The sequence below is a fragment of the Podarcis liolepis genome (genome assembly GCF_965112155.1).
Source record: "Podarcis liolepis genome assembly, chromosome: 2".
Classification (NCBI taxonomy): Eukaryota; Metazoa; Chordata; class Lepidosauria; order Squamata; family Lacertidae; genus Podarcis; species Podarcis liolepis.
The window spans coordinates 13701518-13727045 of NC_139555.1; the positions used below are offsets into that span (position 1 = coordinate 13701518).

Sequence of the window (25528 nt, forward strand, 5' to 3'; positions counted from 1 at the left end):
TTTTCTATTCACAAGGAAAAAAGCTCCAGTCCATCTTTTTATTTTTTTGAAAAATTTCTGACATTACAGAACTAAACTGAAATGTATTAATTCCACTCTTACATCTCATGACATAACAGAAAAACTTCATGAGCCAAGAAAGGGGGAGAAGCTTATAAACTAAAATATGAATCAGCATTTTAACAGCTGAACAGAGAAAAGGAATTAAAATGCTGCAATTAAAAAAAAAAATCATGAGTGGATGGGTAAAGCATGTAGAACTGAAAATTTACAAACTAGTTAAAACCTGGAATCGCTGACTGCTCAGAAACTACACAGATGGATCATGGGGATGAACAGCAGAAACGGGTAATGAGTGAGGCGGTTGCATTGTCCTAGCTGCTTCCCATTCCACCAGTCTCCGAAGAAAGCCTACAACGAGAACAAAGGTTAAAGGCCTTTTTTAAAAATTCTGTTAAGACAAAATCCTACCCAGTCGTACTACAAATATTTTAAACCCCAAACGTATGATATAATCAAAAGCCAGAACAAAACCCTTTGGTTCCCACATCACTCACAGACCAGTGCCCCGCAGCCCACACCATGCCAGGCAATATAGAAGCAGCTGTAGATCAGCAGTGGGCCGGAAGGCCCCTTTGTCATTTAAGATGCCCAGAAGGAATATATTATCCGCAAAGTATGTGCGGCTGCAGTAAATTTTAGATGGTCCTAAAGGTTCAGTGGCTCCTGAATGTTGCTTTCCTGCTGGGCCAGGCAGTCACCAGAACTCCTCCGTCATTGAGCTTTGTTAGCAGTAGGCACAACATAGTGGCCTCTGTTGCTGCTAGCATGCAAGCTGTGGCTCAGTTTGCCTTGTGTGTCTGAGTGTCTTGTTCTTGAAGGAAGCCACCAAAACGTATGCAATGGCTAGGCAATTTAGTTCCATGGTTAGCAGCCAAGAATTAACCAGTCAGATAATAAAAAAGGCAAGCCAGAAATAGTTCAATTTATAAATCAGACAACTTTTACAGTAGCCTGATGATTAAAGCCCAAAGCCAGACTGTTGTTTTATTCAGCCTATGAAGTTTTACCATATTCTAAGCCACGTCACTCTGATCAGATGAGTTCACTGCTCATGAGGCTTTAAATAAGCAGTGCTTAAGAAGACCCACATTTGCTTCAGCAATCAATTTGCTACTCCAGCATTAACACAAAGGCACATTTTTGTCCATTGCTGATGGGAGGATGGGCAGGGGGAGGGGACTGCATAAATCCCTAATACACAAGGTTCTTTAAAGGAGGACTTCCACTAGCACCCCTTCCCACATTTGCAACTGTTGCAAGCTGACCCCACAAGGGCCTACAGAAACCAACATTCAAGGCCCAACTACAATTCAACCAATCTAAGAAGTTGAGATCTTATCCAAGAGGTGGAGCCAAGCTGTACGAAACTTACCTTCTATGTTCCAAGGCAAACTAGCTGCCCTTCCTATAGGCTCTCCTAGCTCTGCAAGGTGTGTGCATCCACAAGCAGTTCCTCCACTGCTGGGAGAATATTCAAGAGGATCCAACCCCAGGGGTGCAGCCAAATTGTGCAGGTCTTTCCCAAAGGATTGTGCCACTATCGGTGTGAAAGACCCCCATGATCAGACCCTGCCCATGTGGCCGGATCATTTAAATATTCTTCTGCTTCTTTTAGAATGTGAAGCCCCAAAGAGCTGAAACTGACAGTCCAATGGGCAGGGTAGAACCCTTCAAGGGTGCAATAGGAATAGCTTATGATGGGAAAAGTTTGTGCAGTTTGTTGTGCTGCGGTTTGGCTTGTACTGCAGTTTGGCTTGTTCTTCTAGAACTGGAAAGGGAGTCTGCAGGATGCCCCATCTCACCACCCCACACATATCTTCAAAGTGTAGTTTTGCAAAAACTGCAGATATGCATGAGCAAAGACGATTTCCTCAAATTAAGAGAAAAGGTGTGGTACTCTATTCCCCCATGAACCAGCATTTGTACTGTCTGGCTTTTAGCAGCATGATTCTCTGACCCCTTGCCTGTAAAGAACAGGGGGAAGGGGGTTTGTTAAGTGGAGTTGGAAGAAAACAACCTTTCCTCAATGCCAATTCTGTCCATTTCAGGGCAGAGAAGCATGTGCGCTGTGTGCTGTGATGGCCTACGGTCAACATCTCTCAACTAGATAAGGTAACCAAACCTTTGCTGTTGGGTCCTCACTGTGAAGGGGTATCTTGGGGTAAGGGCATAAATTCTGCCAATCCGGGAGAAATTTACGTAAGGTTCTTTTAGAATGACAATTTTACTGGGAGCACTAGGAAGCGAACACATAAAGCCCAACATTGTGTCTGCAAATAGTGTTTACTTGACATGTCTTGAAGCAAGATACTAGCAAATCAAGTTATAACAAAAGATTTCTGCTGCAAGAAATGGACAAGTCATGAACCCATGGATGAGGCTACAAAAGTAATCAGGTTGACACAGAGAGCAGCTTGTTTCAGAGCCTCACTGAATGAGTCTCTGCTGGAGATCAACTTATTTGCATTTCTCTGAAAGGGCCCCAAACCTTGGAAGCAGATCTGCTCTGCATTATCCCCCAGCAACCACTTGCACATGGGAGTGAAAATTTACGGGAGGCAAGGGCAAGATTCTAAAAGATGTCAAGAGTGGACACACCATTCATAGGATTCTTGGGAAACCAGTTCAGTAATATATGCTTAGTGTACCTCTGCTATGATAAAATTTGACAGTGGAACAACTTTTGCCTACCTCAACATAGAGCTAATAGAAATTAAAGGTCATTACAGGCCCACATGGATGCCAGCTGGATAGAAAAAGGGAACATGAACGAAGCTCTGATCTCAATTTCCCCCCGCTTGGAGCTCAACACCATTGGCTAGTGGTAGTGCTGCATGAACAAATAGCTTTTGGACAACACATAACCAGACTTGCAAGTCGAGAACAAATTAAAGCCCATTAAGTCAGCCTCTACAGAACACTATAAAACAAGACGGCCAGCCCAAAAACTTGGTTAAGAGTGGACAATTTTTACTTTATGTGGTTACACTACAGAGCAGAACAATTTTTTTAAAAAAAGTTACAATTGTGAAAGTCAAACTGCAGAAACAAAGTACTAAAAAAGACTTCTGCTACTCAAGGAAAAAGGGTTTGACAGAACTGCATTAAGTCAGCCAGTTGATGGCCTCCCCGTCCCCTATGATAGGATAAGGCCAGGCCCTCCCAGCTCCCTGGATGCAAAGAGTTAACTAGTGCAGCCCCAGAATCAAGCCATCAGTCATCATTTCAAACTTGTTCTAGTAACGTTCTTTTAATACAAAGGATAACACAAGATTCTTAGCAGTTCCAGCTGTCACCGTTTCTTATTCAATGTTGCCTGAATTATTATGTTTTTGGAAAGTCTAAGAGAGCTCAAAAAAAGGAAGTGTCTGTAGTGTTCATGTGACAACCCCAGGCTAAAGATCAAGTGATTTTAGGTGCAGACAGAAAGAATTGAGCACGTACTATGCTCAACACAACAGCATGTCATCCTGCTGCATTATCTGTTTTGTCTGCCCGGTTTTCCCACACGGCTTTTAAATAGCCTTTAGTGGAGGAAACGGGCAGCTGCTGGCCTCAAAAGCCCAAGTTGAGAGACCAGAACAAGTGAAGCCAACTGCCCAGCCTCTACAGATTATCACCTCTCAAGGCAGAATGCATGCGCCAGGAAGGGAACATCCATTCAGATGGGCTGTATTGCCATCAGGAGACAGGTGCTTCTAAAACCCCATCTCTAGGTGTCTGAAATATCCACCTCTAAGGACTAAGTATCAGAAAGCTGAACAGGTTTCAAGTGCTATTTTAGAAGATGCCATAAAGGAAAGCAACACCTGCAGCATTGTCACAGCTGTTCATTACAGCGTGTATGTCGCACTCCAGGTTCTCTCACTCTCTTAAGTGACTAATAAAAGTCTTGGGTGTGGAGAAAGATGGGCATCAGAATCTCCCAAGCTTTTTAAAGGTCTGCTGCAGTTTTTTTTACATGGGAAGGGTGTGCACACAAAGAATATTACTTTTTCTACTGAGCAGGTGAGTTGTGTACACTGGCAAGTGGCAGTTTGTACAAGAGCAGGAATAGTATTCAGGGTCTGTACCCGCCCCCAGCACCATTACAGCTCACACCCTCACAATTGCGTATTAGGTATCAGAGCCTCCATAGGAAAGTTTATATACTTAATAATGGTGTTAGTGCAGTGCAGTAGTGTAGATAATTTTCAAAAAAAAAGTTTAGCCTGGGGGTGCAATGTCAGATTCAATCGGCTTGTGGTCAGAGTTCGGTCCCAATTCAGGCACATCTGTGCATGTTCTCACCGTGACAGCTTTATTACAAAGGACAGACATTGAGACAAGTTTGGCCAAAGTAGCCTCTTTGCACAGCTTAAACCAAGGAATTGCAAGTGAGTTATCTTGTTAACGGACCCTAGCATTCCCTGCCCACCCAGCTCCCTCCCCACCCACCTTATTCCATGTAACAATGCAAACAAAACTACTAAAGCAACAGCTACAAGCTACATAATCAAGATCACTACTGGACTCAAACTGATTAATACACTTGCTCAATTGTCTTTGACCTAGTGGAGGTTGCCAGCAAAAAGAAACTCCATCCTAAAGGAATCACAAAGCTCACTTTTCTTTTTGAAGTTTTAAAAAAAGCTCTTCCAAGTCTCCTCTATGGGATCCCCATTGCTGAAAAACAATCTGCTGTTCCTCTAAGGCCACAAGCAGACACTCAGTAAGGAGAGAATCTCTGTTTTTCCGTTTTCAGTTTGTTAGTAACACATGGCACAGCTGAGGTGGTGGAGGCACCCTTAGCAGCAGACACAACATTTAGAGCCAGGAGAGGGACGGGTTTCATGCCAAGCAGACTGGAGACACAGGGGGCGGTCGGAAGAGGGTTGGGGAGGCTGGAGGGTGCGTCGGAGACCCCCGCTGTCGCAAGCGAGGGGGTGGTGGTGGAGGAGGAAGAAGAAGAAGGGGTGGAGGGTTGAGAGAGGTTGATGCTGAGGTGGTCGGGGATCGTGACGGAGGCTGCCTGGGAGGAGGGTTTAGCGCTTTCTAAACTGTAACAGAGGAAAAAAGGAACAAAAATACGGGTGGGTGGATGGGAACACCACACAAAAAGCACAGGACACAAACAGCTTAAATAGCATGAAACTAATCTGGGAAGCTTTGGAAACAGCATAGCCAGAAGGTGGGATGGGAGAGAATGCTGACTGCAAGGGAATCTCAACATTCTCTTAGGTGTACCATGGTGCACTAATAACACTCCCCCCACCACCATCAAAACAAAACAAAAATCCCAGCCTACACAACAGTTCCAATCCCAATCCCATTATGAATAATAGCTCCAGGTTTTGCTTTCCTCAATTCCAGAAGCAGAAACTTGGTTGCTTCAATACTGAATACTACAACACACATTTTGTTGAAGCTGCAGAGAACTGCCACTAAACCTAATGTAGTCAAGGCAGCTGAAATCCTATCTGTTCCTGACAATATCTTGCAACACACCACTCTCCCTCCCTCCCTCCCCCATGCAGCTGTCCCTTCAGATTTAATGCAGGCAGGCTGTAGTTCCTGCCAGTATTCAAAACATGCATTTAGGTAGCAAACCAATTCTAACAGTGCATTGTGTTCCACTCCAAGGTTGCCGTAATTATCAGGGAAGTCTTAATGAACAAACCCTTTGTGCAACTGTCAGAGGTTTTAACACAATCCAGTTTTCTACATCCTTACAGTCAATAAACAGCAGGGGAGGCTATTCCTCATCCAGCCAGAGGATAATTTTTGTTTTAAAAAATGGTTCAAAAAATGAATAAAACAAGCCAAACACCCAAGGGAAGGCTTTATTTGTGTTAGAATAAGGAAGAGCTTGCAGATGGTAGGCACATCTCTTTTTTTCAGATACAACATTGTGGTTCTCAGTTAGGTTTTCCTGCATACTGAACTACAGCAAGTGGAAATGTAGGCTGCTTCTAAAGAAAAGAGCCATGTATTTTATTTGAATAGCAATTTCATCTCATGTTGCAGGAGCAATCTTCCACAATTTCATTTGTTCATGGGATTAAGCTTCAACAGAGCACTTGAGGAGCTCCATTGAAAATTGGCAAAAGAATTATTGGAATGCCCGGAACACTGGGATAGTTGGAAACAGTTATGACCACTGTTCTTAAATGAGTTTCTGAACTGAATGAATTCTAACCAATGTTACACCAGTAACATGCAGCCCAGTAAGAGCTGAACACATGCAGCAGTATCATCAGTATCATCAAAATGACCCACACTCTATCCCCATCTTGAGACCTATATGCTCCAGAATCTGGTGTTTGAAATTACTGGTCCTCCTAGCTTAAACCAGCCTTGACAACCTGGGATTCTTGCAAAATACATTTAGCAGTTCACATCAAGTAAGACAGGATTTGAAGGACAGTTGGTAAGAATGACAGAATGTGAAACTCTACGGATGGCTGTTTATATAGCAGTTCCCTTCCCCTCAATATTTTATACTGTAACTTTGCAAGCAAACTCTTTTTACCTGTTTTATATACAGAATTTAGGCTTTTTAGACACTAGAAAAGTACCCTAAGCCCTTAAGGAGTTCAGAATGGAGGAGTACCTATTAGCAATCTCTCTTACAATTTTTTCCAAGTGTCATCTAGCCGCTTACATAGCAGCCTTCTTTCTTGCAGGCCGTAATATATCAGCTAATGTATAACTAAGTGGTTGCTGCTTGCCACCACAATGCAAAAATACTGTGTCTGTGCACCTCCAAGAAGGAATTCTCAACTGCAGAAACTGGCTATTTGTAAGAAGCAAGTCAATGAATGCTGCACAGAACTTCAAATTTGGTGGCAGAAACTTCCTAGTTTCTGACTGGTACAGCTGGGGAACTAACCTGAAATCAACTATTTCCTGAGCATCCCAAATGGCCACTTCTTTGAAAATTGAGGTGCTCTCAACTTCCTCTGGGCAAAGGATCAATGAAAATGCAGCAGTGTTGCTTTAAAAATCATAGCAGATACGTATTTGGGAGAGCACCTACTTGTACAGATGTTGTGTTTTGCTATTAGCCAATCACTGAATTGAAGAGTTAGAAGGTGCCCAAGGGGTCATCTAATCCAGCCCCCTGCAATGCATTAACTCATTAGTGGGCAGTTTAGAGCTGAAAGCTCACAGGCAAGCCTAACGTTGCTACATTACAGAAGGAAGGCACTTACATTGGAGCCAGAAGCTAACCCATAGATTCTAATCATTAACCTGTCATTCTGCAATGAACACGTTAGCTATGTTGGAAAGAGAGGGAAGAAATCTAGGACATGAAATGCCAGCTGCTCATGCCTGGGTTTTTAATTATTGAAGTCAATGCTCTCCATTAAGCTGATGCTTTCACTTTTGCCTTATGAGATCATCTGATCTGCTCAAAAGCTGCAGAGGGCCTCTTGCCAAGTAGGCTTTTTAAGCACAGGGCCCAAGGAGCAGCCACTGTTTGCTGCAGAGAACTGCTGCAGCCCACAGCTGAGGGTTTTGCTGCTAGCAAGAGTACTCAGGGAGAAAGGGAGCTGCTGCAGCCTTTGCAGTGCAGAAAGCTCCACCCCTGGGGCAGTCCCAATTCTTCCCTTTCCTCTATTAACTACAGTAAACTGGGCTGCATAGCTTCCAGATCTCAAAAAAGGCACCAGCTGTTTCTGTTTTTTTAAAGGAATAGTTAAGCATCTTAGCAGCAAGACTCCAGTTTAGTCTACCTCGATGTAGACATAGGACTTTCAAGAAGCAATATTGGTTGGCTGTCACAAACCAGAAATATTCTAGTAAAAAGCCTAAGCGCTGCCAAGGAATATGAGTGTTGCATATCCCATCTATTTCTATTCTCCTTCCTCCATACCACCTACTAGAAGGTCAATGGAGAGGTCTGGTGCACGGGCTGCTTTTGCACCAGGGAAGTGGTAAGAAGAAAGGTGGTTTTGTTCTATTTCAGCTCATAGAAACAGCCTTTTTCAAAATGTTGCCCTGATTTTAGTCAGCTTTCACGTTCCCCTGTTCTGCCAACTCATACATGCATTATCAAGCAGCATGCCATTTGAATAGACTTACCTGACATTAATTAGATATTGAGCCAGGCTAATGCTGGCTGCAGATCCAGTTATGGTAACCTGCCTGTCAGTAGATCCTTCCACTGGATTGGCAATTTTGATCTGCGCCCCAGACATCTGGCGAATCTCATTGATCTTGGCGCCTTGACGCCCAATGATGCATCCAATCAGCTGAGAAACAAAAGATGTTAATGGTCAAAACGGAGCTTAGGATTCCAAAACAATCATTTTGTCCTGCTATTCTCTTTTTAGGTCAAGTGCAGGCCTAAGCTCTGGGAAGCTAGTTAAATTCCAACTCATTATCTGATTAGCATATGCCTACTTCTGTGTTTTCACTATCAGGTAAACATTTGTTACCTCAAGAATGATACTTGGATTATTTCCCAACAAATATAGTATCTGTGTGCCTATCTATGCAAGAGTCATTTGTACTGATGAACTATTCAGACAACTCTTTATATATTATCTCATATTGGAGACACTATGCTCACATGCTTGTTCTCTCTGAATCTCAAGATTTCCACACATTAGATTCTGAATGAAAGGCAGATTAAAAGGCTTCTACTGTAATTGTTCTTTCTCTATCCTTGATGCAGCTGTACTGAAAACATGAGCGCATACTGAAAACAAGCTTTGCACCACTAAGACACTCTGGATACTATTATTTGTGGCCAATCTGAATTTGTCAGTCCGCTTGCTCTGGAAAAGGCGAAAACACTCATTTTAGATGAAATCTGAGAGATCATCCAAAACCATGACTGCAGACCAAGAAAAGAATCATCAGTCTGGTCAAGTTCCCTTTATGCTTAGGAAACGTTTTATCTCCACAGTACCTAAAAATGTGGAGGGGAATCGAACTTAAAACTCTAATAAAAATTCAGTTGCCTGTCTAAGATCAAGTTTGTCTTGACTTCTCCAACTTTAGTTTGTTATAGGAACAAAGTCCCTTTTCTGAAGTTCACGTTACCTATTAAGACTGTTCCTTATAGCATTCTTTTTTCTTTACTAGAATCCCCAGTCATCCACAAATACCTAAATTTTAGAAGTCAAATCTATACTCTGGATCTCTTTAAAGTCTTAATTCCAAGTACATATCTCCTTCCATATGAACCTACTCAGACCCAGACATCCTCCTCTTGAGGCCCTTCTTCATGTGTCTCCTCCAAGAGAGATCCAGAGGGTGGCAACAAAACAGGCCTTTTCTGCACTGGCTCCGTTTGGGGAATGCTTCCCCAGAGAGGTTTGCCTGGTGCCTTCATTATACACATCAAACACATTATACACATTTGGGCACCAGGTGACAACACTCCTCCTTCCCTTGTGGGAGGAAGGATGATTGATTTGCTTTGTTCTTATTTTTTATTATGTATTTTGTGTTTCTTATATAGTAATTTTATGTTGTGAACCACCCTGAAATCTACGGGTATAGGGTGGCTTACAAATTTAACAAATACATAACATGCACTTTTGTTAAAACGGAAGTCTCTTTTTAGAGAAAGCAAAATCTTACATGCTTCACAACACTCCCGGCAGTCGCTAGACTACCAGACTATCTTCTGCTCTACAGGCTGCCGTAACATTACCCACAGAGAACAGAACCTAAAACCTTGTTTGTAAACAAAGCTTGGTGGTATAACCACCCATAAAGTACATCTGTGCAAGCAGAGCACAAATACACTAAGGTCCAAATAGGCACTCAAGCCTTTTCTTGGGCTACTTCTGGGTTAGCCAAACAGACTGGCCAGCTTCAGCAGTTGATAGTTCTGTGGTGGCCTGAAGTTACCCCATGAAACTGCCTGCAAAAATCTAACAGACCATTGTATTATCTCAATTGTTCTCATCTGCAATCCTCTCCCAAGAGCACAGAGAGGCCCATGCACTGCTGCCAGCTGCATCAGATTTGGTTGCACCCAATTTTCTATGTATTTGTATGCTCAAGATTTCCCCACACAAAAATCCATATGGCGCCCTGTGAAGGGCTGCACATCCTGCATCCCTCCACCTGTTTCGATTAACCTGTGGTTATGAAGGACTGCAATGAGAAAGTACAAAAAGTACCACAGTCCAATTGCTTTTTCCTTGCCATCTGTAGCAGTGCTGTGGACTCTGCTATGTCCCTCCACATGGAGGGCAGCTGTCCAGAGCGTAGGACAGGAGCAGTGCTGTAACTCCCTGCCGCGTGACTCTTGGAAGCAGGCCCATCTGAAAGTTGCAGCTCTGTCCCATCTGCAAGCCACCATTTCCTAGAATTCTGCATCTCTGAAAAATACTTACATCATTTGGAATGGTGAGTTCATGAGAAGTAGTTTGAGCTGATGCATCCAAACCTGCTGAGACACAAAAGAGATCGAGACCAGTTTAACGCAAGGCACGGCGAGGGGGGCGGGCACTGAACAGAGGCCAGACCGGTCAGGCTAGCATTTGCGGCAGGAAAAACTGCTAACCTGAAGAGTTTCTCAAACAGGAGAAGAGCGAGGTGCAAGATGTTAAATCCAAGCCCCTCTTCCCAAGCACCAGGGTTAAAATCAATTGGCAGGTTTCACCTAACGAGCCCCGTCAGCACAAGCCATGCACGAGGGGTTCCCCTTGAGCAATGGGCCTTCTCCCCCCTCATCTGCATATACCCCCGAAATTGGCCGGAGGGGTTGGAATAACCCCCAGAGCAATGCATAGGGAGAGGGGGATCATTCTGTCTTAAAAACTCCACCCTCTGGCTATAAGGCAAGCACCAACAGAATGGTTTTTATTTGGCCAGGGTGGGGGTGAAGTAGCGACTCTGTTCAAATAAAGAAGGAACAAATGAGCCGGGATGACCTTTTTACAGAGTGCTACAAAGCTGTAGCAAAGACAGACCCCCCAAACAAACATGCACTCTCATCTTCCCATTTGTGCCTTATAGTTGTATGTCAATGTTCTTCTTGCTTCAAAAACATCGCAAGAAGTGGAGGAACACATTTGCATTGACCAAAATGGAGAAAAGAGTAATGCCACAAAAAGCATGGTCCAACCTTTAGTTTTATTGGTCCAGTGTAGCTGTTTATAGAAACACTTGTGGTTGACCTACCACCTTCACAAGCAAACAAACTGGTTACCAAATGAGAAATAAGACACTTCATTCATTCTATTATGCCCTGCTCGCCAACAGTTTCCAGCTAGATTTCTTCGCAAGAGAAGGAAGGTTTAATAAGCCTGGCCTTTGCACCTAACACTACTTTGCAGTTCCTTTGTACTATATGGGTTAGCAGAATTTGCTGCCTGGGAAAGATTCTCCCACCAGTATTAACACACAATAGAGTTAACTACAGGTTTGGTTTGTTTTTTTCAGTCATTACCCCAATAGCCTTTCACATCTGGAGAGCTGGATTCAACGCCTGTCAAGATACAAGGGACAGTAAGTGTGATGGTCCTAGCTGAAGCCCTATTAGGCTTTCAGCCACAAGACAAACTATTACACAATTTGGCACTAGTGTCAGGATCGCAGCAGCTGGAAGGCAAGAGGTAACTGGCAAAGCTGTTGAAAGGGTGAGGGAAGGAAAGCAACATGAAGACTCTACCTAATAGCAATCTGATCTCATTTCAGGGCAGTGAAATCCACCCTCACCCCAAGATGGTTACCTGTGGATTATAGATGTGTGTGTGTGTGTGTGTGTGTGTGTGTGTGTGTGTGTGTAAAATAATGGCGCTTAAGCCAAGCATCTGCACTAAAGGCCAAGTGAAGAAAGACTCTTGGACTGGTAGCTTGTACAAGAAAGGAGGAGTTTTCATACCACTGAATCCAGTGTTGCCATGAGACATTGGAAAGTGTGACTGTTGCATTGCCAACTGGTGCAGCTTGGTCAGCTAGAAAGAAAGAGAGAAAGACTGATGTTAGGAAATTCGGAGGCTTACTTGCTTAGCATACAATTTAAAGGAAAACAGACACTGCAAGCTGAGCATGAGGTGCTGCCCCTTGGGGCAGGAGTTTGGGAGAGGGAAAACTGGGTTAAGGTGCAAGCGCTTCCCTGAGCAGAGATGGGTGCAGACAGAAGGAAAGCACCATGGGGCATGAGGCCAACACCCATCTCAAGAGTCCCCTGGCTCAACAGAAGGCATCTGCAGTGAATTGTGACGAACACTAGGAGACAAGCACGAACAGGCAAAGTAACACAGAGGCTGGTTTGCAGTGGTGCTTGGGACTACACCATGCAGGACTCTGTCAAGCATTTGGAGGGGAGAGGTATATCATGAGGAGTGACCAGAATGGAGTCAGATGCTCTCCCCAGTATTAAACAGTGCAGTTTTCTAGCTCTCTCCCCTACACCTACTTACCCCAGCCCCACCCTTGCCTGTTCTAAACATGCTATGAGCAGAGATCAAATCCCTATGTATCTTTCACTGAGAAACTGCAAGTGCTGCATCTAGCTCAAATACCAGAAGGTTTGGGTAAAGAAGGAAAAACATCCTTTTACGTCAAGCAAAGATAGCTAATGGCTTTATTAAAAGAAAGCGTGCCAAGGAAAGGCACCCCAAGCAAAAGCCCCGCCACCTCCTAGCCACACCTGCACAGTGACTATACATGATGCAGAGTATCATGTTTGGAGACAAAAGCAAAGCAGAAGTCTGAGGCCAGCCTCTCCTCCACCACCACGGTGAAGTGCACTACACCAAGATGCCCTATGCCCTGTACCAAGAACCACAATGACAGTATACCATGGAGTTTTGTTTTGTTTGTTTGGGGGGCTTGACATCAAATTGGGAGGGGAGAGGGGAACTGAAACTTGGAAAAGTGTACCAAGCTTTGCTGTGCAAGTGTGTCACAGGCCGGCAGAAAAAGGACAGATTAAGATTGGCTACACAAAGAAGTGCTGAACAAAATTTGAGGATCGTTTTTGGTCAGATTTCAGCTTCAAATCAAAACAGACTTCTAAAGCTGCTTGTTGAGAAAGCATGGAGAAATTTTGAAGGGAGAAGTGGGGTGATTTCAAGACAAGAAGTGTAAACAAAACTTACATCTGGCTGTGGAATGGCATACTGTCCTTGAATGGTATAGGCCTACAAAAAGGAGGAAAACAGTCCTATTAAAAACCATTGGACAGCCACCCAGTGACAGACAGATTTCAACTAGCCAGGAAGCCAGAGAGCTGAGGGGGGAGAATTGTTGGTGGGGAGCCTGAAGGCAGGCAGTTCTCTTAAGGGGGCTGCTTGAATTTGCTAGTGTGCGTAGTGTGAGAAGGGAAACTGGTCCCCACCGCAAAAAGGATTATAGTATTAGCAGCTGGTTGTTGGTGAAGATTTGTTGTGTAGTGGAGGATTGGACAGTGCTACAAGCCCTCCTGCCCTAGGCATACTCCAAACCAGACGTCCTATGCCTCCAACTGCTTTTAAAGCTAAGAGGAACCAGCTGAGTGTTCATCCCCACCCCACTAAGTCACCCCATCAATCCACACGCCTAGGAACCTGCAGTGGACAATCTATAGTCAGGTGCTGGATGGCAGAAATGCATCTGGAAGAATAGGGAGAGAGAAGCAGCCAAACGTGATGGTTCTGGGGATTACCCTACTGAAGTGACCCAGCAAGGCACTCACTGCGTGGGGACTTGCTTAACACTAAGTGAGGCTTTGAGGGCACAAGTCTCTCACCTGCAGGCCAGGGGCGGGGGGGAGTGCAGCCCAGGTTGGAATTGACGAAGCAGTTACCACCTGCAGGGCTGACTACTGGCCTGCCAGGTAGTGTTTGGTGGCCTTAATCCAGTTCCCAATGAACAGGAGTTCACAGCACAAGCCGCCACCACCAGTCTTGCCACCCTTGTTGGCAGTCTCAAAGAGGCCAAGGATTGAATGGGCCATGGAGACTGAACTCCCCTCTCACCTCTTGAGGTGGTCCCTCCAGGTCAGAGTTGAGGCACATTGATGGGGCGGTGTGGGGGTAGCTTGCACTGCCGCTGCTGTACCTGTCCTGTGGATAAATAGAGGACTTCAGTCTCCAGGGCTGTCAATCCAAAACCTTTCGCCAACACCAAAGTCATATAAAACTTACTCTGATCAAGGGCTAACCTGTACTAAAAGACAGACGCTGGCTTACTCCAACTCATGTCACATCAGTAGCACCAGACAATGCGAGATTTCCCAACTGTCGGCACCTTCAGGGGCAGGGGGGCCTGCACAGGCAAAAGGAGTCTTGCTCTCTAAAGGCATAACAGGACTAACCTGCCACAAGACCAACCTCAGGATGCAAGTGAGGTTCTGCCACTATATCTTCAGTAACCTCCCATGTGCCTTTCCACTGCCAATTAACTGCCTAGCAAGCTGTCAAGAGCCTCTGGGAGGGTAGGTAATATGAATGGGGCAGGAAAGAAAAGGGAAGGGATTGAGGCAAGAACAAGAGCACGACAGCACCTTTCCCCCAGCAAGAGGTATCAGCCAGATAGCCCAATATAAGTGGCATGTGAATGTATAAGCACTGGGTGAACTACAGCCAGACCTGTCCAGGTGCTGCCTCTAAATTTCTATTACTGACTGAAACTATCCATTAACACCCTGCTCTGCCATTTTTCACTTTCACAGCCAGCCTTTACAGCATTTATACCCCACCCATTAGCCAAAAGGGCTCTTAGACAGGCTTGCAAATATTTGCTTAGTTCACCCCACCAAACTCACTTTGAAGCTTCTGCACTGTTGGTATAGCCTTCTTTTAAAAATAAAAATAAAAAATACAGGTGGGCATTGAGGCACTGTGCTCAAAAGCAGTCCAATGACAAAGTCCCCAGAGTGTTCCGACTCCACTCCACATACTTATGCAGAAGTCTTTTCTGGGCATGAAGTTCTGAGAGGCTTTAGCTTCTCAAACCCTCATGCCTCAACCTCACGTGAGATCTATCTGCCTAAAACAGTTGCAAGTATCTGCAAGTCCAGCTACAACTTTAAAATGCCTTGTAGGATCTATCTGAACTCGCACAGCCCACTCAAGCACACATGTTTCAATGAAATCCATGGTAACGGTAACAGGATTCCAGCAAGCCGAGAGACTGAAGTCCCATCCTGCAATGGCCGCAACAATGCACTGTTTTACCAAAAATTTAACACATCTGTATCCAACCTTTCTGTGTACTGGAAGCAATTACATAATAGCATTGGGAAGCGAGTCAGATCCAGTATTATTTGGCATCTCTTTAATGTGTCCTCCCCAAATTGTAGTTAACAAGCAACATTTAAATCATCCTTAAGTCATTACCATCTAGTAAAAGGAAGTAATTCCAGAATGTTCTGAATTTTGGATTCAGTATCAGCCATATCTCCACCTCACATTCCCAATCCTCTGGGTTCCAGTTCTCCCAACACCTGTCCTCGTTATTCAGCCCCTGCTGCTTTAGAACAACTGTTCAGAATAATTCGAAGCCTACTGCAATCAGCCACTAATATGAACACTGTCTTAAATTGAAGGCCAGAAAAAATTGTGGGCTTACTTGTGGTCTTACGTCTGGAGCAAATTTCAAATTCCAGCTAACTCCCCCAACCCACACTGCTGACTACAATTCCCAAAGGACCTCAGAGCCTGTTGAACATTTGAAAGCAGCCTCCAAAGAACAAAACCAAAGCAGCAGAGGTAGCACTATGCTGGCCAGATGGGCAGCACAGGTGATAAAGCATGCAGAGTGGTTTGATGTGTGCTGGCAGTGTTGAAGCTTGGTAGGCTACTATATTATTGCCCCCAACCCATGCCCAACAAGAGGAATGTCCTTACCTGACCGCCTGCAAAGATGACAGGAGAACTGGATGGCTTGGGTCGGTAGGGGATGGTGACACCCTTTGGGGGAGACTAGATTATAAAAGAGTAAGAGGAAAAACATGGTTAATTATAGAGACTCTGGTTACAAGACACTGGTTAAGCATCTGTCACAAAGCTATATGGGTCAGTTTATTAGCTGTCTGAACTAATAAGCTCCCCACTTCAGTCTTCTACAATTCCTCATTTGATTGGCACTGCTGTGGAGGCAGTAGTGTCACCAAAATCCGAGACACAAAGCATTGATTTAGATTTCTTCAGAATTTTCTCACATCTGTGGTTCTAGACATGCAAGGCAGACTTCGCCGAGGTGTCATGGGCAAGTGGGCAGAAGGTCAAACCACTACAACAAAAGGAGGAGCATGCACAAGACCACTTTGCAGGGTCTCGGGTTGAATCAGACTGCAGTTATTTGTTACATCAAGTAATCACCAATCTGAGCTTTTTGTGAGCTGCTCACATTAGATCAAGGATTGATACCTCCAAGTGCACCTTCAGTTGTACTGCAGGTGTTGCTTTCAGGCAGCCTAAACTGCTTTTATACTGACTTGGCTCTCGTGGTTCTCTTCCAGGAAATACTGTGGACATGAACCCACTAAGAACCAATGGTTTCTTTGAAACTATCCAGTGACCTTCGCATCACTTAAAACCAAAACTACACCACCACTAGGGAGAAGCAGCTGTCAGTATGAGAATTCTGTAGCAACTGTTCCAAAACTAGAAAGCAGCTGGCCACAATCCAGTGACAATGCTCCTTTTGCCCTTCTGCTTGTCTCAAAAGCTTTTAGCAACAATCCCTCTGTAGCCTCTCTCATTTATTTGTGCATTGTGTGTGCATTTACTCATTTTAATCTAGTATCTTAAATAAATTAGGTCACTCCACCATTACTCACCTCCAGCATGACCACACAGATCTGTTTGACGCACTCAATGATGGACTGTGGAATCCCGGCAATGGTGATCGCTCTCTCAGTTGAGTTGGGCAACATGTCTCCAGCCACCTGGACCTGTGCCCCCGTGCTCTTAAGATCAAAAATACCAAGTCAGGTTTCCAGCCTCATGTTTAGTGGCCTCACAGAAGGACAGCTGATTTATTACGCAATCAAATAGCAATAACTTAGCTTCTTCTCCAAAGTGATTCAGAACTAGTCCTGGAAATTATCCAGGAGAGAGGCATGCACCCTTGGTTGAGGCAGGAAATGAACTAATGGAAGGGCTTCAAGATGGAAAGCCAACCAAAACCAACCTTCTTCTTTCCTCTTAAGCAGAGGAGGATGGGAGCAGAGAAAGCAAACTCCATAATGGATACAATCCTAATCAAATGGAAAGGTTAGTGTAGGTTTGTGAGACCAGGGCCAAACATTAGGAGACAATAGTTCACCTATGTTTAACACTTTGCCACAGCAGCAATGCTGAACTGGCAATTGGTATCTGTAGGCCTGCAGCTGACGTTAAGTAGGAGTGCTTGCCAACATGGCATTCTGCCCAGAGTACGTAGTCAAGACAATTGAAACCAACTGCAAATGGATAGCTAAAAGGAAATCTCTATTTCTAGGCTAGCTCAATTTTAAAGTGGTGCAAGAGGCAGAAATGGGCAATAAAAATCAGAATGCATTATAATCCACCCTAAACACTCATGGATGGACTGAAGCACATAATGAAAATGCAGCTATCATATTTTTGAGGATGCAGTTATGTAAAGTTTTAACCTGGCCTGTACCACTTAATATGCCATGTAGACATATTTATTGTTCTGAAATGTTTCAACCCATGCACCAATTTGTTTTTAAAATGAGGGCTTTCAATCAAATAGAACTGGGGCCTCTCCCAAGACTCAAATTATGAGAAATATTGCACAATCAAGATACATGGAGGAAAGGCTCTAAATGGGCCCCCAAAGGTGAATATTAATAGTTATTCTATGCTGATACATTAGCTGAGGTATTAACACTCCAATGTCTTCGCATTCATAGCACCAATGGATTTAATTTGGAAAGGGGGATGGAAAGAGATTGATTAGTTAGGTAATGTGGTCAATAAAAATCCCAGATGCCAGCCTTGCATACAACTCAACTTCTTTAAAGGCCTTAGTCTGCCACTTATCTGGCAATAAATTGACCCTGGAGATAAAGGACGGGAGACCAAAAGGGGAATACAAACTTACAAAAAGCACCTGACTCCACTGCTCTTGGCTCCAGCCGCTCTTCGTCTCAGTTTCATGAGCACTAAATATAAGCGGCTGTATTAAGCAGGATGACGCAGAGTCTATGTGTGGCATTCAACCTCAATACATTTGGCACAGGGCGGGGTCGTGGTGAAGGGGGAACAAGTAGCATTTTGCAACACACGCAAACTTCGCAAGTCTAAGTACACACCTCTCTTATCTCCTTGATCTTGCAGCCTCCTTTTCCAATGAGAGAGCCACATTGGCTGGCAGGTACCACAAGTCTCAGAGTGACGGGGGGCCTGCTAGAAGCCGTGCTGTTGGTCATTGAGCTGCTGATGTCCTGAAAGCACAAGTTAACAAACTTCAACTATCAAAATTTCAAATGGAGGTTAAAATTTAAACAAAATGATGATGCTCAAGAGACAAAAAAATGTGAGGTTCCGGCAATGCATACACTGTGTAGAGGACCAAAGAGTCCAAGTATTTGTTCCATCATTATAGTCCATCAATTTGTTATCTATGCAGCACTTATGTTTACAGAAGGGTTCACAATATACTGCCTGCAAATGCACATGTGCCGACAGTAGCCTTCCCTGCTGCTCACTAGGTCCCCCCTCATTGAAATTAGGCTTGAAAGAAGTATTCTGTTGCAGCCTATAGAATAGGTCACAATGTGTGCTTGGTTGTGATGGTTATACAGTGCCCACAACAGTTTATCCGGTTTGCAAGTGTGCCCACAGGCCCCAAAACACTGGCAACCTCTGGTTCACAACCGCTTTTGCTTAGGAAACTGTTCTCATATAGTCACAGCCAGAAGCTGTATTGATAAAAATTTTAAAATATTGCTAAGCTGCTTAATTCACCTTGTTCTTCCATAATATCCTGATGACTCAATTTTCCTGCACCATAAACTCCTTGATGGAGTATGAGTAGAAAGCAAAAAGCATGCTCATTAATTGTTAATAAGCCACCTTGGGAGCATGAACTGGAACATGTACAATTTTCTTAAGCTTAGTTATATTCTTAATAAGGAGATATACTTTATAGTGCCCTTGGGCTAGCTAATTAACTCCCCCATGTACTTTTCCAGAGATTTCTCTTGTAGCATGAACCAAGAATATAGTGGGTGTCTAGAAGTAAGCTTCTATCCAGCAAAAATTCAGAGTAGATAATCTCTGCATCCCATAGGCTGTCCATCATTCTACACTGTAAGATAGTGAAAAAATAGCTGCAGCCAGATGTCAACTCTAAACTGGTTCAGTAGAGCCAAGCCTGCACAACATTCATGAAGGCCTGGCACTCAAGAAACAAAAACCCTCTGTTAGTGCCAGAGCTTATATTCAGTATCTTTCATACATTGGCTATGATGTAAGCCTTACAAACAGCACAGCCTAAGCATCTAAACTCAATAGCTGCAGCAGCTATTCTGTTAAGCAAACTGCAAATCTCCATGCCAGGAGCAATAAGACACCATCTTTCACAAGTCAAGGACAGAAGCTCAAACCTTGTGGGGGAGGGTAGGGAAGCAAAAAGTGTTCTCGGGTTACTGACATTCTGCTAATGCTCAAGCACTGAATTTCAAAAGTTTAAAGAGGCACAGCTTACCACAAATCATACAGCTGCGGTTAAGTGAACAGGCATTTTGCTTTAAGAGATATCACTAGAGAAGTACCTTCCCATCTTGCTAGACTTATTTTAGCTTGCCAGAAAGTCAATCTTATGCTTCAAACTTTGTTTATTCCTATAGTGTTCTAATGAAACAGCAGGGCGAATGAACATTGCAAAGATCCTAAGTAAATTGACAACTTCACCAAGCTACTAATTTGAAAGGCAACTGAAAACCAATTGCAATTTGGAACATTGTACCAATCCGAATTTGGCAGTAAACTTGTAACTGAGCAACATAAAAAGTGAACTAGTTTGCCAAACTTGGAGAAATGCTTTAAGATATGAAGTTCTCTATATTCTTGAGCAACGATCAAATTGTTTTAATCAGACAGCCATTCCATTACTACACTACCAAATATCATGATTCATCCCTGCCCTCCCAAATTTTCTACTCAAGGGAGTCTACTGTGTAGAATTGAAATTCCACGTTCCCACAAAATGTGGTGTATGAGTAAATAAAGCCCATTTGTATTTCTCATTGTGTTTGCAGTAAAGATGGTAACCACATTCAATACTGCCAGAAACGATGGGTCTACATCACCTCCAACACATCAGCAGATGGAACACACATCATTCAACCCATCAAAAAAAAGGGGGTGTGTGTCACATACCTCTTCCAGTTTGTCAATGATCATAGCAAATGCTTTGAAAATTGCATTAGTGGGTCCAGCAAGAGTGATAATCCGTTCTGGGCAGTTCCCTTCTGAGATGTTAATGCGAGCACCACTCTAAAAAGGGGGGAGGGGAATGGAGTTATAGAATCAGAGTTGGAGGGGACCCCAAGGGCCATCCAGCCCACCCTCTGCAAGGCAGGTCAAAGGAGACTCCCCTTTCTAATTCTGCCTCTTTCCACCACCAACGTTTGACTTTCTAGCAAGACAGCCATTCTATGCACACTTATTTTGGAATTAAGGCTCAATGAATTTACTGTGACTTACTCCAAAAAAATATGCAAAGGATAAGGCTGCAGGTTTTAGTGCATTAGGCAGATCAGAAGTACCTAGTAGAGATACTGCCAAACTGACAAACACAGCTTTCAGAAGTTGAGATACCAATAGCTACCACTCCTTCCCATCAAGACTGGTTGGGTTTTTTTGGAAAGTCATAAACTGCTATGTTCAAGTTGATACTGGTCATGAATAATGTCGTATCTTTCAAACTGACTGCTATCGCCTCAGTAAACTGTTTCTACCAGGTGAGGAGCCCCTTACTGCCATATTTAACTTTCCCTTGATTTGTTTTCACTGCTCTTATCCCCAAGAACCTACCTCTTCACGCATCTTCTTTACAGATTCTCCTTTCTACACACAAACACACAGAAAAAAGAGAAACTGGTTATTAGTGTCACTAATCTGAATTAAGGAAAGAATATAATAATTACACTGGACCACTCACCTTCCCAATGATGCTTCCAACCTCCTGAAACAGCAAACATAAGAAATATGTAGTTCTCAATCATTCTGACAATCCAATATAAGCCCACCCTTCAGTATATAGACAATATTCTGCTTATACCCACCCTCTACGTACAAACAAGCCTTCATCTGCATAACAGTGCAAATTTGGACATTTAAAAGTTGAATGAAGCATCCCTACTAGATGATGCTCAGGGCAGCTTTATATTTGATTGAACAAAATATTGTAAATCTCTAATTAAATATATTTTAAGGAGGCAGCTTGGTTGTTTTTCCAAGACACACCCAACCAACTTATTACAATATTATATTCTCCACTGGGGTTAACTGAGCGCTCTACTACAAAGAACATGGTATGCCAAGAGCAAACTGATGTTTTAATTTGATCAGACAACTGGGTTTTCCAAGGCATTTACTGTGACCTAGTTTCAGTCTGACGCAACCAAGATGAGGAAAAGCAAGTACCTTCCCATGCATAAGTAGGCGAATAGTAAGTGTGACATTTAAACCTCCTTCGATAACACCAGTGTCCATCTTGAGCTGTATTCAGTTAAGTCAGGCTTGAAAGTGGTCAAATCTTTGGTCGCTGGAAGGAAAATCAACCTATAAAATAAAAATATTATCTTGTACTGTCGCCACACAAGAATTAACTCATTAATACTGTTTTCTGGCAGTATCTGAACACTTTGATGTCCTGTATTTGTTCTTTTTTCCATACTGTACAGGCCTCAGCATTACATGTATCTTGCATTAGATTTAAACTGAGGAACAGGCCCAGTTGACTGTCACCGACAAGTTGTCAAAGCCACAGATTTGCATGTGCTTACTGTCACTAATCAGTTGATGCGCAGAAGTTTACACCTCCTATGTGTTTATTCACAAACTGGTCAGGTAGTACTTAGTAGCCAAATGTGTTAATGCCCATTGGAGACTACTGGTTAAAGACGATCCCCTGAACACTCATGGCACAGAATAGACATATCCCCTTGAACAACTTGACCTCCTCCTTCCTTTGCTAGAAGGAGAGAGAGATCAATTGTCACTTTCAGTTTCCAGTTCCATTGCTCAGCAAACTACAAATAGCTTCAGCAGAAGCACTTCCCAGTCACTTTCACAGCTTCATCTGCACTATTTATTTTTTTAAATATTCCGTCTATATTTGACAATATGTATGCCTGCTGCTGAACTTCATGGTTCTTTTTGTCAACTATAAGTAACAAGAACCCCATTACCCATGCCATGAAACTTAACTTTAACCATGTAAAGTAACAGTTTTTAAGCATGAGCAGTGTTTTTTCCATACTACTGAACAGTGACAGGAAGTCACCTTTTAAGTAGGCTTAGGGATAATTGACTTATTAGAGAACATGAAGTCATTTTCAAAGCAAGTGAAAGTCATATATATATAAGTTATTTTCTTTCATATATATGAAGGAAAAAAATAACAGCAAGCAACTTCCAAGCTGAAAACTTTTTTATTCTAAAAGAACTATGAATCAGGTTAAGAAAATAATTTTTAACACTAGTCTAAGATCAAAAAGCAAAAATCCAAATAAAAGACTTAACTCTTAAAAGACACCAATAGTTTGCTGTTTCTGCAACATTGCACAAGTTGGTACCTATCTTTTAACAATGTAAACACTGAATTCTTATTTATCTCAACTAATCCATTTAACTTCCAATATTCAAGAAATTTATTTACTGGGATTACTACCTACAATAACACCTTGAGCCATGTTATCGATTTTAAGTTAAAATGCATGGAAAGGAAGGTTGTCAACCCTAAACCGATTTTAGTTTTATAAAGAAGCCACACAGGCCAATCCTCCAACCACCGGAAGCCTAAAGTTGCATTTTTTCTTTTAAGTTACCACCAGCCAGTGAAGTTCCTATTTAGTTTTTTACCTTCCCCAAGGTCTCAAACCATCTCCCACCCTAAAGCTGCCCACTCTAGCGAGCAATTATAAACTTGCAGATCTGCACCTTGCATCGCCTAAGTTTAGAGTCAAACCTATTTCAAACTCGTGGAGGGGTCGAGGGTGAGGGGAACGGGCAAATTAAACAGATCTCACATCCTCATACTAAAACTACTTTTTTTATATAAAAAAAATCTCCTTCCACCGAGCAGTTTAATAGAAACAGGGCTATATTTTAATTTTTATACTTCTATTATTAAAGCTGCGCTATAAAGTTCTCACAATGACTTTCCGCCAGTGGAGAAGAGCTGCCTAAAAAAAGAATCGAAGGGATAAAAAAATAAGAAGGGGGCGCTGTATAGCTGGCGGGACGCGTTTTGAAATAACACGACGCAACTGTCCTGTTTTCTCTTCCCCACCCCTCCCGCTCCCCGCCCGCTCCAGCCACGAGATCCGCCCGCCCGCTGCTGCTGCTGCTGCCGCCGCCGGCCTTGCGCCTGGGCCCGCGAGCCAGGCCTCTCTCCATTCTCTTACTCACAGCCGGCCGCCTTAGCGTCAACCACCTCCTCCTCCCCCCCCCGCTCAAAGAGAAATCCCCGCCCCTCTCTCTCCTCCTCCTCCCCCCGCCATCACTCTCCCTCGCGCGCAAGAGGCCTGGGCCCACATCCCGCTCGATGTGACGCAGCAAGAGCGCCCCCCCAACTACATACATACACACGCACGCAGCCATCCAGTCCACTGCGCCCCCCCCCAGCCGCGTTCCACGCGGGGCCCGCTCCTCCCCGAGACGCAAATGGCAGCAACAGCGCCACCCCTCCCCCCACCCACCGACTCCAGGCGCTTCACGCACTCGGGTGGGACCCGGCCGCAGTAGGCCGCAAGCGCATCCTCGGGCTCGCGTAGCGACCCGGCCCGGCTCGAGGCGCAGGGTTGGCGGAAGAGCGCAGCTACTCGAGGCCGGGGATTCGGAACGGGGGAGGAGGAGGGGGGGGAAAGACGAGTACTTTCCGAGGGGCAGTGGGAAGCCCTTACCTGGCGGGGTGGCTAGGCCCGGCCGCTCACGCGTTCGTTCGCTCCCTCGCTGGGGCGGGGAAGGGGACGGGACGGGGGGGAGCGGGAGGAGGGAGGGCGGGTGGTGCGCGGGTCTCCGGGGCGGGCGGAGGGAGCGGGACGGGGGGAGGGGAGGAGGAGAGAGCCGGGGCGGGCGGGCGGGATGGCGGCGGCGGGAGGAGGGCAAGGGCAGCGGGAAGGGGCTGCGGCAGCTGCTCTTGCGGCGGCGGCCTCGGCGGGTCTGGGAGGGGGAGCTGGAGAGCGGGGCGATTTCAACCCCGCCTTGACCCGGAAACGATAAGAGCCCTCCCCTCTCCTCCCCCCTGCAGACCTCTTCCGCGCTGGAACGACAGAGGCGCTCCGGCCAGCGCGTCTTTTCCCCAGCGGACGTTGCAATGCCGACCATAGAGAGGGGGCCGTTGGAAACGAGCCGGGGGCGCTGGCTAGAGCGTCGCCCAGCGAAAGAGCGGTGAGGTACCCCCTGCAGGCCGCGTGCTGCGTAGTCTTCCAAAAGCAGCGTGGCTCTAGCAGGGAACTATGGAGAAGAGGAGGAAAGGGACGGAGGGAGGAAGAAAGGAAGCAGCCATCTCTCGCGCGCTGCGTTTGTGCATATGCAGATACAAAGGCTGTTCCCAACAGGACTTCAGCATAATTGAGAGAGAGGAACCAGGAGGAGGTGGAAGGGGCAGAAGTGGCTGAGAGGAGCTCCTGTTAAGTTTTATAGGACAAAGTAAACTGACAAAAAGAGCTGGGACGGAATCGGATTGGGGGCTGAGAAGAGTCCCTCGCCCCCGACCCTGTTCTCCAGGGCGCCCTTGTCAGTGCCTTTGCTTCCATTAGGACATGTGCTTTGGGACGCCTTTGTGAGGGGGAAATGTCCCCTTGTGACATATTTTCCACACCCATCACCATGATGATGTCTCTAGCCAAAGCACACAAGTTTTACCATTGACTTTTACACATGTGATGAATCTGAACTGTATGTGTGTGTAGACATAGTCTGGCTTGCTCGAAAGGTTTGAGATTGGTAATGCGATTTAAACAACATAAAGCATCCGAATAAAACGATACAGTAAAAATCTACGACCGCCAGCCATTAAAAGAAGCTCTTCGATAAATGGATCTTGGGGTGTTTCCGAAACATGCTTTGTTGTTTAGTCATGTCCGACTCTTTGTGACCCCATGGATGCCAGGCACTCCTGTCTTCCACTGCCTCCCGCAGTTTGGTCAAACTCATGCTGGTAGCTTCGAGAACACTGTCCAACCATCTCGTCCTCTGTCGTCCCCTTCTCCTTGTACCCGCCATCTTTCCCAACATCAGGGTCTTTTCCAGGGAGTCTTCCCTTCTCATGAGGTGGTCAAAGTATTGGAGCCTCAGCTTCAAGACCTGTCCTTCCAGTGAGCACTCAGGGCTGATTTCCT

The 25528-nt window shown here is 44.6% G+C and overlaps 1 protein-coding gene across 32 annotated transcripts; it reads right to left on the reverse strand.

Moving 5' to 3' along the window:
- On the reverse strand, window positions 1–24495 carry PCBP2 (poly(rC) binding protein 2). Of its 32 annotated transcripts, none has more exons than XM_083490212.1 (15): window positions 24089–24413; window positions 21606–21743; window positions 21121–21144; window positions 20994–21026; window positions 20337–20453; window positions 18266–18397; window positions 16784–16912; window positions 15849–15923; window positions 13977–14063; window positions 13119–13160; window positions 11897–11969; window positions 11462–11500; window positions 10404–10456; window positions 8131–8300; window positions 1–411 (listed from the first exon to the last, which is right to left on the reverse strand). In XM_083490212.1, exons 2-15 carry the CDS (start codon window positions 21672–21674, stop codon window positions 375–377), a joined length of 1080 nt encoding a protein of 359 aa, XP_083346338.1. In that variant the 5' UTR covers window positions 21675–21743; window positions 24089–24413; the 3' UTR covers window positions 1–374. The 32 variants fall into 32 exon arrangements, with proteins under 32 accessions (XP_083346338.1, XP_083346337.1, XP_083346341.1 ...); XM_083490211.1 differs by having other exon boundaries at window positions 10404–10459; XM_083490214.1 differs by lacking the exon at window positions 1–411 and adding an exon at window positions 3013–5102.
- Between the last annotated feature and the right edge of the window lie 1033 nt (window positions 24496–25528).

Excerpts from the sequence above, each read along its gene's own strand:
- PCBP2 (XM_083490203.1), bottom strand. The coding sequence starts at position 21,674 with ATGGACACTGGTGTTATCGAAGGAGGTTTAAATGTCACACTTACTATT. Across the intron at positions 16,913-18,265 it reads AGATCAAGGAGATAAGAGAG|AGCACGGGGGCACAGGTCCA; the intron begins GTGTGTACTTAG and ends TTTGATCTTAAG. Across the intron at positions 11,970-13,118 it reads ATGCCATTCCACAGCCAGAT|CTGACCAAGCTGCACCAGTT; the intron begins GTAAGTTTTGTT and ends CTTTCTTTCTAG.